The 12,247-nt window shown below is 44.8% G+C and overlaps 1 protein-coding gene across 1 annotated transcript; it reads left to right on the forward strand.

Annotated features, from left to right (window-relative positions):
• Nucleotides 1-8,362: 8,362 nt before the first annotated feature.
• Nucleotides 8,363-11,076, forward strand: ccl25a (chemokine (C-C motif) ligand 25a). Its single transcript, XM_068748688.1, has 5 exons — nucleotides 8,363-8,392; nucleotides 9,157-9,241; nucleotides 9,451-9,568; nucleotides 9,714-9,831; nucleotides 10,116-11,076. Exons 2-5 carry the CDS (start codon nucleotides 9,178-9,180, stop codon nucleotides 10,125-10,127), a joined length of 312 nt encoding a protein of 103 aa, XP_068604789.1. The 5' UTR covers nucleotides 8,363-8,392; nucleotides 9,157-9,177; the 3' UTR covers nucleotides 10,128-11,076.
• Nucleotides 11,077-12,247: the final 1,171 nt, after the last annotated feature.

Here is a 12,247-nt window from a genome sequence, read left to right on the forward strand (position 1 = left end):
GATAGAAGACCCCCACCCTACATGACTGTTTCAAATTCCATAAACATCGGTCAATAATCAACCGAGATATTGAGGAACACATTTTGATGCTCCATTGACTGCAATGTTAATGAAAATGTCAAAGTGATCCAGAATCAAATATCTATTCTGGATCATCAACAAAATCTAATAATCTGTTTCTGGTAACATTCCCAACATTTCCTGAAAATCTCATCAAGATCCGTCCAGAATCGTTTGAGTTATCTTAATAACAGACGGACGGACGGACAGACAGACAAGCACCAGCGATTACCGGTACATAACCTCAGCCTCGCCTCGGCGGAGGGAAATATACAAACAAATAGTTAAACAATAATTAAAACACTCAGTCCTGGAATTGTTTCCCTCACATTAAATGTTAAATCAGTATTAGTGAACAGTATTAGCGATAGCTCTGTCATCATCGCTACTGCAGCCTTCGTGTATTATATGCGCAAAAGCAAAAGTTCCTACCACCCTGATTAATGTCCTCTTTCACACGCATGCAAAATGATAGCAGCAGCAAAGGACAGAACACGTCTTACTGACTGAAAGGAGTGCTGGAGACAACACTTTGTCTTCACACAGCTCCCGTTCATGCGCCTTTGTCAGTGGACCATCAACCCCTGACAAATATTCACTGTCATTAATCCAAAGAAATATCTCAAATGTACCAATACCAGGAAATCAGGAAAAGTCATTATCACTGCCAACCCTATAATTTCTTTTACGAGTTTCAGGCCGTTTTGCCAACAATCATTCAAATATTATTCATGTGTTGCTCAAATCAAATCTACACGACAAGCGAGGAAAGAGAAAAGGATTGCACAATAACAGTTGAGTTATTGTGTTTATGTGACCTGCTTTCCTCTCTGGGTGGTAACTCAGAAGAAGCAGTACATAAAAAAAAAAGAAGAAAGATTTTCTCCCTCATGCGCTCTGGAGTAGAATTCCGGTAAATTGCTCAAATGATCACCGCCAGTATTCTGCAGGTAAAGGAGATGAAAATGACCGGCCTTCGGTTCTGAAATGCCTCATTGAGCTCCTTCTGTTTGGATGAGAGAGTATAAACAGTGAACAGTCCTATCAGATGTCTCCTGAGGCGCTCAAATCTCATTAATATCAGTCACAAAGTGTTCAACAAAATTCTCAGTGAAGGGGAAACCTTTGTTCTGGAATCAAAATAAAGAGATTTGGGTAGATATGCAATACGACAGCACTGAAAAGAGTTTTCAACGCAACGCTGCTCAACTGTCAGATCGTGATATGACTAAAGGAGGGTCACTTCAAGTCTGATTTCATGTTTCATCAGATAAAGAGTAATGCCAAGTATTGTCTTGAATCACGTGCAAAGCAATTCAATGTGCTTTGCACAACACATCAGAACAAAATGACAGATAGACATGAGCGGAATAAAATAGTTCACGACGACAAAAAATACTGAGGACTTAAAAAGTCCATTTACAACCCTTAATGACCTTTATAAGGACACTAAAAGGAAGAGAGGGTTGTCTTCCGGGAATGCTGGTGGTGTAGAGTGGCAAGGTGTGATGGAGGAGTGTCCCCATTAAAGGACACGGATACAGATGTCCAACTTAAGGTCGTTTTATTTGGCTGTGGTCTTCCGGCATGTACGCACAGCGCTGAACTGAAGGAAGTAAACGTTATCTGTTAAGACAGACAAGCTACGGTAAAAGGGCATTGTTCCGTGTGTGGAAAGTGAAACTATTTCCAGCTCCGACGCTGCACACGGAGATATGGTGCATTCAAAGGCGTCGGAGAACTATGGTGCGTTCACGAACGTGGGATATGTGACGATTTATGTCAGAAATGAACAATTGTAGTGCCATGCCTGGCACTGCATGCAGTGACTCTGATACTTCTTAATTGCTTCCCTCCCTCGTAAAATCCAAAACCGACGACGTAGTTCTGCCAGGACTCTTTCAGGTCCAGGGTGCAGAAGGTTCTCATCACAGGCCTGGATGATAAGATTGGTAAGAGGGTGCTTTGGGTCTAGTAAGACCGGGTGGATGGTGTCTGGCTCTAGCTGCTCCGCTCTTCGTAACCTTCCCCCGACTCTGAGGAGTCCTGTGTCCCTATCGTGTTCTGGGGATAGGGAGCCCAAACGACTGGAGGTTGATAGGGGTCGGTCAGAGATGAGCGCCTTCACCTCTTCTGGGAATGACTCTAACTGTGCCTGTTTTAAGAGGAGATTCTCTGCTTTGATGTAATCTGCCGCTTCACTTGGCGAGTTAGAGCTTGGATCGGCCGCCCCGTGTAGGGACTGCGCTGTTGCTTGTAAGAGTTCCTTCCATGTGGCGAACATGCTGACGTCAGGGAGTTGAGGGCAGGAGTCAACAGTCACCTGTCCACAAAAGGAGGGTTTCCTCAGTTTGTTATTCTCAGGCTCTGGGTAGACTGATCGGTTGTTCGGCCATTGATCCTCGGTGTGACGCAGAAAGTCAGGGCCTTGGTGCCAGCGGTGAGGTCGGGACAGCTCCTTCAATGTCTTGCCCCGCGTGATATCGTCAGCAGGGTTGTTCGTGCTTTCTACATACCTCCAGTTTTCCACATCTGTAAGGCTCTGAATCTCCGCTACCCGTGTGCCAACGAAAACCTTGTAGTTGCAGGATTCTGACCTGATCCAGTGAAGGACAGTGGTGGCGTCTGACCAGAGGGTGACCATTCTGATGGGTAAGGTCAGCTCGGCTTGGAGTAGATGGGCTAGTTGGGCACCGGTGAGAGCGGCACTCAGCTCTAACCGAGGCATGGAGAGTTGCTTCTTAGGTGCTACACGCGATCTAGCCAGGACAAAGGAGATATGGACCCTTTTCTGTCCATCTTCTGTCCGTAGGTAAGCAACAGATCCGTACGCTCTCTCAGAGGCATCACAGAAGATGTGGAGATCTCTAGTTGAGGTTGGGGAGTCCGCAGACACTGGTGCATAACATCTGGGAAGTTCCATCTGGACTAGGTCAGGAATCTCTCCTTCCCAAGCGAACCATCTGTCTCGCAGGCTCTGTGGCTGGATCGGGTCATCCCAGCCGGTTTGCTCCTTTCAAAGATCTTGGACAAGAATCTTAGCTCTAGTAGTAAATGGTACTATGTAGCCTAGTGGATCATACTGACAGGCGAGTACTTGATAGATTTTCCTCAAAGTAGGTTCGGTTTGCTCCGCGGGTCTATGCTTATACCTCAGGGCGTCATTGATGCAGTCCCAACGCAACCCGAGAGTTGGTTCCTGAAGGTCCGTGCTGGACTGAGAAAGCCATAACTCACTGTTTTCGGATCTGGCTTCTGGTGGAAGGTCTTCCATGACAGCCGGAGCATTACTGGCCCATTGACGTATCTCAAAGCCCCCGGTGTAGAGCAGCTCTCGCAGGCTTTCGATGAAGGTTTTTGCTTCCTCCTCTGTGTGGGTGCTGTAAAGACAGTTATCCACATAAAATGACTGCTCAACGCAGTCAACAAGATCACTCTTGGACTTACTTGTGTCACGAACGTGCCGCTGCAGGGCATAGATAGCACAGCATGGGCTGCATGTGGTGCCAAATGGCAGGACTTGCCATTCGTAGATATTTGGTGCTTCTGTCCTCTTCATATCTCGCCAGATGAAGCGCAGAACTGGTTTGTCAATTGGTAGAAGCCGTATCTGGTGGAACATACCTTTGATGTCACCGCTCACTGCGACTGGGTACTGTCGAAACCGAATAAGGACGCCTAGCAATGATGGACCTAGGGCAGGTCCAGGGAGTAGGAGGTCGTTGAGGGACTTCCCTTGATACTGGAAAGAACAGTTAAAGACAATTCTGTGTTTACCGTTGTGCCGCACCATATGATGAGGTATGAACCAGGATTCTGGGGTTGATGTAGCTAGCTTGGGTGGCACCACGGCTATGTAGCCCATCTTCTCTAGTTTCTGGATCTCCTGACAATATGCCTCGGCACGTTGTGGGTCTTTGGCGAGTCTTCTCTCGGTGCTACGAAGACTTGGCAGAACTGCTTCCATAGGGGCTTGGAGGGTGATGGAGTTGGCTCTGCGCAGCAGCGGTGTGGCGTATCTATGGACTCCGTCAACTGTGACCCTGGAAGTGGATGTCTGGAGCAGGTTTAAGGCTTGCTGATCCTGTTTCGATCGGGTCACCTGCTTCTCACTTGTATAAGGCAGTGTATCAATCTGCCAGAGGCGTTCAACGTTCTTGAGGAGTTCGCAGGTGGGTGAGACTGTCGCTGAGAACAGGCACTGCTGTTCGGACGCAGGAATTTGGTCGATACTGGTGGGACCTTGAAGCGACCAACCTAGCTTGGTGTGGACTGCAATGGGTCCTCCTGGTGGGCCTAGCTGCACCGGCTCTATGGGTGTCAGCAGGTGAGGCATGTCAGACCCGATGAGCAGAAGGGGTTGAGCATGGTCTACGAGGGGCAAAGGTAGGCGGAGGAGGTGTTTATACCTCTGCTGCAGGGTTCTCACGGGGTAGGAATGTTCTGATAATCCCAGGTTGTCGGCCGTGAATGCCTGACGTATGTGGTACTTCTCTTCGGGTTTGAGCGGGGAAGACACGTAGAGGGCAACTGAGGCACCATGGAGCTGCACTACGTCTTGGTGCACGGTTCGAAGAGTAAGTGTTTCAGGCTGTCCATGAAGTTTCAGGCATTGCACTGCCTGTGGCAAGATGATGCTTCGCTCCGAGCCATCGTCTAGTACTGCATAGGTCTCCAGTACTCTGTCTTGGTTATGAATTAGAATTTTCACAACCTTAAGCATGACCTTGGGAGATCTATTTGGTCTATCCAGGTACACCTTTGCGGTAGGAGTGTTTACCATGAGCACACTCCTTTGGGCTTGCTGGGCTGCATCATGGAGTACCGTCAGATGTTGTTCTTTGCAGGTACTGCAAGGTCTCTTGAGGGTGCAAACCTCAGGCTTGTGAGATCGTCCACACTTCCAACACCGCTGTCCGTCCGTTAACCACCTCATAATCTGGTTTGTGTTGAGTTTCTTGAACTCTATGCAGGCACTCAGGAAATGCTCTGTATTGTTGCAGTGGGGACAGTATGGTTTGGGTTTGGATAAGGACTTCAGGGGTGCGGACCGTCCTTTGAAGTTGTGGTCATCACTGGAAGTGAGGAGGAATGCAGTTGGCTTCTCCTTTGGTTTGTAAGAGGGACGATAGTCCTTCTTCGGTGGTTGGGGTGCTTCATGAGCATAGAGTGAAGCTGCTCTACCTGCTATGCGCTTGGCTTGAGATTTCATCTGTAGCCAGGAGCTCAAATCAGGTAAAGTATAAGTTAGGTCAGTACCTGTCCGAAGGATACCTTGGTTTAAACAGTATTCCACAAACCCGTCACGATAGCTTGGTGGCATTTTACTTAGTAATCGATCGACATGAGATCCACATCTTAGTTCGTAGCCATTCTGTCCCTCTAGGGTCTTAAGCATGCCAACTAGCGACTGGATGGATAAGGCGAATGCATCAAATGCTTCAGAGTCTCCAAACTTAAGGGCTGGGGCATTCAGGATAGCACCTAGTTCACTTTGGACGAGCTGACGGGGTTGACCGTACTTGTCTTGCAGAGCCTGCATGGCCATCGTGTATGGCCTTGGATCGTGCATGTAGGCCTTGGCTAGCTGGAGCGCACTCTGTAGCTTCAGGTGTCCAAGGAGTACTTGGTATTTGTACTGCTCGTTCAGGTGCAATTGGTTGTTCAACAGGTTGTCGAGCGCCATCTTCAGTAAAGTAAAGTCGCTTTCTTTACCACTTTGGAAGGAGGGAATAATGGGTTTAGGAATGCCATAGGATGAGGTATTGAATGAGAAGGCTGCCTGTGGCTGAAGAGGGCCTGGTTGAGGCAGAGCTGCCGTAAAGCATGATGCTGTCTGGGCTGGGTAGGTGAATGCTGAACTGGATTGGTGGTGAAATGGATGATCGGGACGTGAGGTCGTTGCAGGGGGAACAGCCGAATGTAGCAGTGGAGGAAGTGATGAATACTGCACCGGAGGCGGGGCCGCGCGTAGGGCTGGAGTTGGAGCTACAGGTGCTTGGGGTGACGCCGCGCTGAGTGGTGGTGGCGATGCTGCACGGAGTACTGGATATTGGGCCACAGGTGCTGGAGGCTGGGTTGGACTCACTGCAGGTGCTGAGGGTGGCGCCGGGCTGAGTAATAGTGGCGATACTGCATGGAGTACTGGATATTGGGCCACAGGTGCTGGAGGCTGGGTTGGACTCACTGCAGGTGCTGAGGGTGGCGCCGCGCTGAGTGATGGTGGCGATACTGCATGGAGTACTGGGGATTGGGCCACAGGTTCTGGAGGCTGGGTTGGAGTCACTGCGGACGGAGACGCAGGGTGGCCTACCTCGCCATAATATGATGGACATGGTGAAGGTTTGGTGTCATTAGGTTCCTGTGTTTTCTCTTTAAGGAGAGAAGTAACCATCTTAGCTAGCTCCAGCTCGTTCACACTTTTCTTTAGCTGTCGTCGCTTTTCCAGCTGTCTGGCTAATGACTCTTGCTTTCTAGTGGCTTCCTCTTGTAACTGCTGGGCCTCTTTAGCTTGAGTCCGAAGCCGCTGAAATTCACCTTCAACGTGTTGATCCTCCTCCATTTGCTGCTGTAACTCTTGAAGCTCCATTTCCTTCGCTCGCTCTTCGAGCTGAGCTGTTTCCAGTTCAGAGAGAACATGTGTGGGGAACCTGCTCATGGTTGAGTGGGATGACCGTGTGGACCTGGAACTGGAGCTCCTCAGAGATGAGCATGTTTTCCTACTGTGTGACTGTTGGGACGAGGGAGCCCGTTGTGTGGTGTGGGTTTGTCCCATTGAAGGGAGAGTTGCAACCACATAGTCATTCAGGTAGGTTGGAGGGTGTCGCTCTCTCTGCGAAGTTTGTTGGGTTTCAGATTCATGCTGGATATCTGTGGGTTCCATACCTTGATTGATACTCTACTCCGGCTCGAAGGACCATAAAAGGAAGAGAGGGTTGTCTTCCGGGAATGCTGGTGGTGTAGAGTGGCAAGGTGTGATGGAGGAGTGTCCCCATTAAAGGACACGGATACAGATGTCCAACTTAAGGTCGTTTTATTTGGCTGTGGTCTTCCGGCATGTATGCACAGCGCTGAACTGAAGGAAGTAAACGTTATCTGTTAAGACAGACAAGCCACGGTAAAAGGGCATTGTTCCGTGTGTGGAAAGTGAAACAATTTCCAGCTCCGACGCTGCACACGGAGATATGGTGCATTCAAAGGCGTCGGAGAACTATGGTGCGTTCACGAACGTGGGATATGTGACGATTTATGTCAGAAATGAACAATTGTCGACTGAAATAATATGGGCTTTCTAACAGACACTGTTACAGAAATGTAAGCGACTGACAATAAATGCTTGGAAAAATTCTTCCAGGTCCCGTTGAGAGTTGAGAAATAATAAATATAATTCTAGAAATACTCTTCAGATGATCGTAAGATAAGTTCGTAACAGTTTTAATGTGATTTGCCAAAGGCAGGTTTGAGTCCATTACTACGCCCAGATGTCTGGCCTGACTAGTGGCTTTTATTTGCTGTTTGTGATCATTCTTCTTTTTGTCCAAAAAACGACCACCTCTGTTTGGTCAATGTTTAGCAGAAGGATGTTTTGGCGCATCCATTCATTTATTTGCTCTTTGCATTTAGTGCGGTCTACTGATGATACTAAAATTAGTTGTGTGAATGAAAGAAAAGTAAAAGCTCATCCCCACACCAGCGATAACTGATATCTGTTATAAGCCTTTAAGTGACAGTCAGTGTAAGAGCAAGATTTAAATGCAGAATCAGTCATCTGATCTGCTGCTAATAAGGCTCAACATAATCTTATGCCAGCTAGCACCCATCTTGAAAATACGGCGTCGTGTTTCTGCAGGATGCATTTGAACAGCTGCCTCTCAGCAGAAGCATTGTCTGAGTCCATCTAAATGTCTGTTATTCTCACCCAAGCTTTAAATGCAGTTCATGAATGCCATGATTTCCACAGCACACCTTTCTGGATAAGAGATAAGAACAAGTAATTGAAGAATAACGGGACTAAACAGCTTCATATTCTCACATAAATGCATTTCCAGCAAGAATTTAACTTCTCATATTACTCTTATGGGACATTTCTCTTGAAATCACAAGCGTGCTGCGTCTCTATTTCGCTTTCTCTTTGAATTTTGCAGGAGGGGTGGGTGGAAGTTGTGGAAATCAAGAGGGAAAAAAGAAAGATGAGGTGAGGTGCAAAGGTGAGTTGCCTTCATGGAAATATGATCCATGGCAAAATGCCCGTGATTGCTTTATAAGACAGCCTCGCCTTTTTCCGACACAAGCAGAGCAGCTGAAAAAGGCAAGTTCATCTGGCGCACCGGAGGTGAGTTCCCTTTGATTCTAACACACACAGTACAGAATGACACTTGTTCTATAATTCTAGCTTCCCGTGTTAAATCATCACAGTTATTTATTCAGATAGACGATAAATATGTTATATTTATATAATCCCACCACCACAGTTGTTAACTTTATCTAAATTAATGACAGATTTAGCCAAACTGACATTTGGAATCACTGTTTGGGTTTATACTTTGAAGTCAAGTTTTATTTGTATTTATTTATTTTGTCAAATTGAACAGATGTGACCTTTGTGTTTCACTTGTCCTTTACCAAAAGTACAGAGATATGTTAACAAATGACCAAAGAAAGCAAAAATAATTAAAACTATTTTGAAAAGCACATTTTCTAGTTTCCGTTTTAGAAAAGATTTCTCCTTTCGTGTGGCAGCAGCTCCTTTTAAAGTAAAAGCCACTGCCCTGTTTAACAAAGTAAGAGTTGTAGACCTTTCAACAGGCTGTTAGCTGTGTACACACAAAGCCAGTGTAAACTTTCATTCAATGTTCAAGGTTTATAGGGAGCCAGAGGAAGGTGTGGGAGTAAACTGACGCGCAATAATCCCAGGGTGATGATGATGAATATATTTATTAGATAGAATGTTAGAGTACAAGTACGGTCACACAGTAGCATGTATTACAGTACAAATAACGTCAAACATCCTGTCTAAGAGGAGCATTTCAAAGTCCTTCGTACATAACCTGGTGATAAACCAGGTTGCAGATTAACGCTGCCCTTCCTTTTTTCCAGAGCTACAGCTACAGACGGACCATGCATCTCAACACATTGTTCTTCTTGCTCCTCATATCTGGTCTCTGTCTTGCACTGGGACAAGGTAAAGGACCAGTGGATTCACTGGTTGAGTCTTGATAGGATGCATGTGATATTTACACAAAGATGAAACCTTTGCTTTTTGTTCCACTTCTTCAACGTTCCCCATTTGTGACAAATGCCTTCGTATTAGTTTAGTTTTGGTGTTGCTTTTAAATGGCAATGCATGCTACATACTTGGGTGTACTAGCCTGTGTATTTCTGATCCTTCAGTGACGTATGGTGACTGCTGTTTGAGTTACGTGGAAAAAATGAGCCTCAGCACTCAAAAGCATGCCGTCAACTACAGACGGCAAGTGACAGATGGCGACTGCAACATCCCTGCTGTAATGTATGTACGCAAAGACACTAAGAAGGTTCACTTTAATTCTGAAAGGTCTTAAAATGTGTGAAGTCTAAGTCCTTTTTTATTTAATATTTTTTATCAGCATTGTTTTAACTAACAAGTGTTTCTTTTTGTGTGAATTATCCTTTAGCTTGATCATGAGGAAGGGCCGCGTCTTATGCGCGGACCCTAAAGAGAAGTGGGTCGTACAGCTGATGAGGAAGATCGACAAAAAGAAACGTAAAGGTTTCAAGAAAATCCCCCTGAAGGTGAATATGGATGTTTTAGCACTCAAAGACTGTCCATCCTCTCAAATCATGTCTGTCGTATTGCATATCTACCCATGTCAGTAAGGATCGACATGAATTAACAACTATAATATAATTATTAATAATAATAGTATAAAAATAATAATAATTTACTATTTTGCATAAATCATAGTTTGGTATTTTGACATTAGAGATAATGAGGAATGCGTTTGCATGTAGAATAAAGAAAATGTCTGGTTAGTTTTTGACGTTTTAATGATTTTGTGATTATTTGTCCCACTCAGCACCTTCCCTGATGCCTGCCGAGAGACTGGCAGCGGCTGCCTGTTACAGCCTGGCCTTGTCCTTTATCTGATGATGGTTGGGTTAATGATTGGTCTTGTGACTTCTGACTGCAGGGCAGATTAGGAGATGGGACAAATAACGTGGAGAAATTGCTTTTGCTTTCACTGTGAGGTCAAAAAGCTTGGATGGAACTGCGGCGTCTCTTTGTTGCTCAGGCTTGCGCTACTGCTACGGACTGACCAGCACGCACATGTAAACACTTTGTGCTGCAGTGGCGCTTTCAAAAGTACATCTGTGGCTGTTTTCTTGTCTATAGGGAAAATTCAATAATCGATCAGCTGTTTAAATAGTGACGATGGAAGAATGTGGGCACATGCGAGAACACATGACATAATTTTCTGAAATGGTTAAATTCTGATCTTTTTCACGCGTTTTCTGATTAGATTTTCCAACAATATATTCACATAAAAGCATCATTACAATAAACCTACTAATCACCATCCAGTCTGTGTTAAAACGTTTATGACTGTATTCACGTAAATGGTTTTATACAGTGTTTTATTCTGTTGTGTTTAAAACAATATATGAATATACAGTATGTATATATACTGTGTAGATATATATGCCTCTTCTTCCCTGTATGAATTGATGAAGCATTTTCCAGGTTTTGTTTTCAGGAGACCGTTAGCTTGCCTTCATCACCTGATGTTACAACAAACTTATCTAAAAGTGTAGCATTTACAACTGCAAACCTGAAATGATCATAGTAAAGTAGTTGAACTGCAGGTTTATGTACAAACTCTTACCTTTGACTCCCACAGTTTGCATTAGAGAGTCCGGCAATAAAACGAGAACAACATACTCTACGGTCATTCATCGCAAGTCTTGACATAACCTTACTTAAAAGTCTATTGAATGGTTTTTATTTTTCATATCTCTGCTTGAGAAGATAATTATTATACCCAGCACAGCTTCGGCTTTAATTAATTTGCTTTGCATGGAAATCCCTGCAACGTGCATTATAAATTATATTTATCAATTAACAAATTAAGTGAACAAAGGTTTAAAATATCTGCAATGACAGTCGGAGCTTCAATGTGAGCATATTTGAATGCGTGAGCATGTCACATTTTGGGGGATATACTGGTCTTTGTTCGTTATGCTCTCATCAGGCGTTCACAAGACCTGCTGGCAATTCAGGCAGTACAGTCATTCATTGCGTTTGACTTTATTGCCTGTGGAAGTGATTGCCAGACATTGGCAACTTGCAGGAATTTCCTCGTGCAAACTGTGTAGCAACACTATCAGACGGTTTGAGCCTTTGGACCACCGCCTAACGTATGTTGGTTGAAGGAAAGGTGTGAACACACCTTGTGAGATAACATACAAAAAAGAGCATCGAAGAACAACTGAATCCGAAGGCCAAGATGATAAATAAAATGACAAATAATAATAATAATAATCACCAAGATGCTGATGGTATATTTATTATTGGTGCGCATCCAAGGTTACATTTTGAATGACCTCTCAATGAACTGCCTACAGAGATCAATGAATACGGTTGTGGCTTGAAAGGAATTTTGGTGTTGTGGCACAATAGGAAGAAATGTGCCACTCAAGTTCCTTTAGCATGCCGGGGCAAGAAAAAAAATACCAGACTGGCATCGTGAGTAGATATTATATCATAACCTGTTGTCGAGGAGATACAAAAAACATGAAATTATAGTTGGAGCCAGAGAAGCAAACTGTGAGAAGTCAAATTACCCTGAAACATGTGTGCTGAATTACAAGAAATAAGATGACAGGAGCTGTGATAAACTGGCAACTTGCCCAGGGTGTACCCTGCCTCCTACCTCCAGGCTCCAGCGGAAACCCAAGACCCAGATTTGGACAAGTGGCTGAAGACAAGGCAATTTCTGATTGTCTTGTCATCAAGAAGAATGAATGCATAAATGAGAGAATGAATGAATGAATGAATGAAGCAGAGAAGAAAAAAAAAGATTTAAGTGCTACAAGACATTTAACAGGCATGATTTATTAAAAGGCACACAATAGACCTATTGATTCCAGTTTCTGGAACTCGTTTTAACAGAGGCAAGTTTGACATAGAACATTGGCAGCATTGGTTTAA

The sequence above is a fragment of the Brachionichthys hirsutus genome, chromosome 15 (genome assembly GCF_040956055.1).
Source record: "Brachionichthys hirsutus isolate HB-005 chromosome 15, CSIRO-AGI_Bhir_v1, whole genome shotgun sequence".
Taxonomy (NCBI): Eukaryota; Metazoa; Chordata; class Actinopteri; order Lophiiformes; family Brachionichthyidae; genus Brachionichthys; species Brachionichthys hirsutus.

Coding starts and splice junctions, on each gene's coding strand:
- ccl25a (XM_068748688.1), top strand. CDS start 9,178: ATGCATCTCAACACATTGTTCTTCTTGCTCCTCATATCTGGTCTCTGT. Junction 9,242..9,450: donor CTGTCTTGCACTGGGACAAG/GTAAAGGACCAG, acceptor CTGATCCTTCAG/TGACGTATGGTGACTGCTGT. Junction 9,569..9,713: donor TGCAACATCCCTGCTGTAAT/GTATGTACGCAA, acceptor ATTATCCTTTAG/CTTGATCATGAGGAAGGGCC.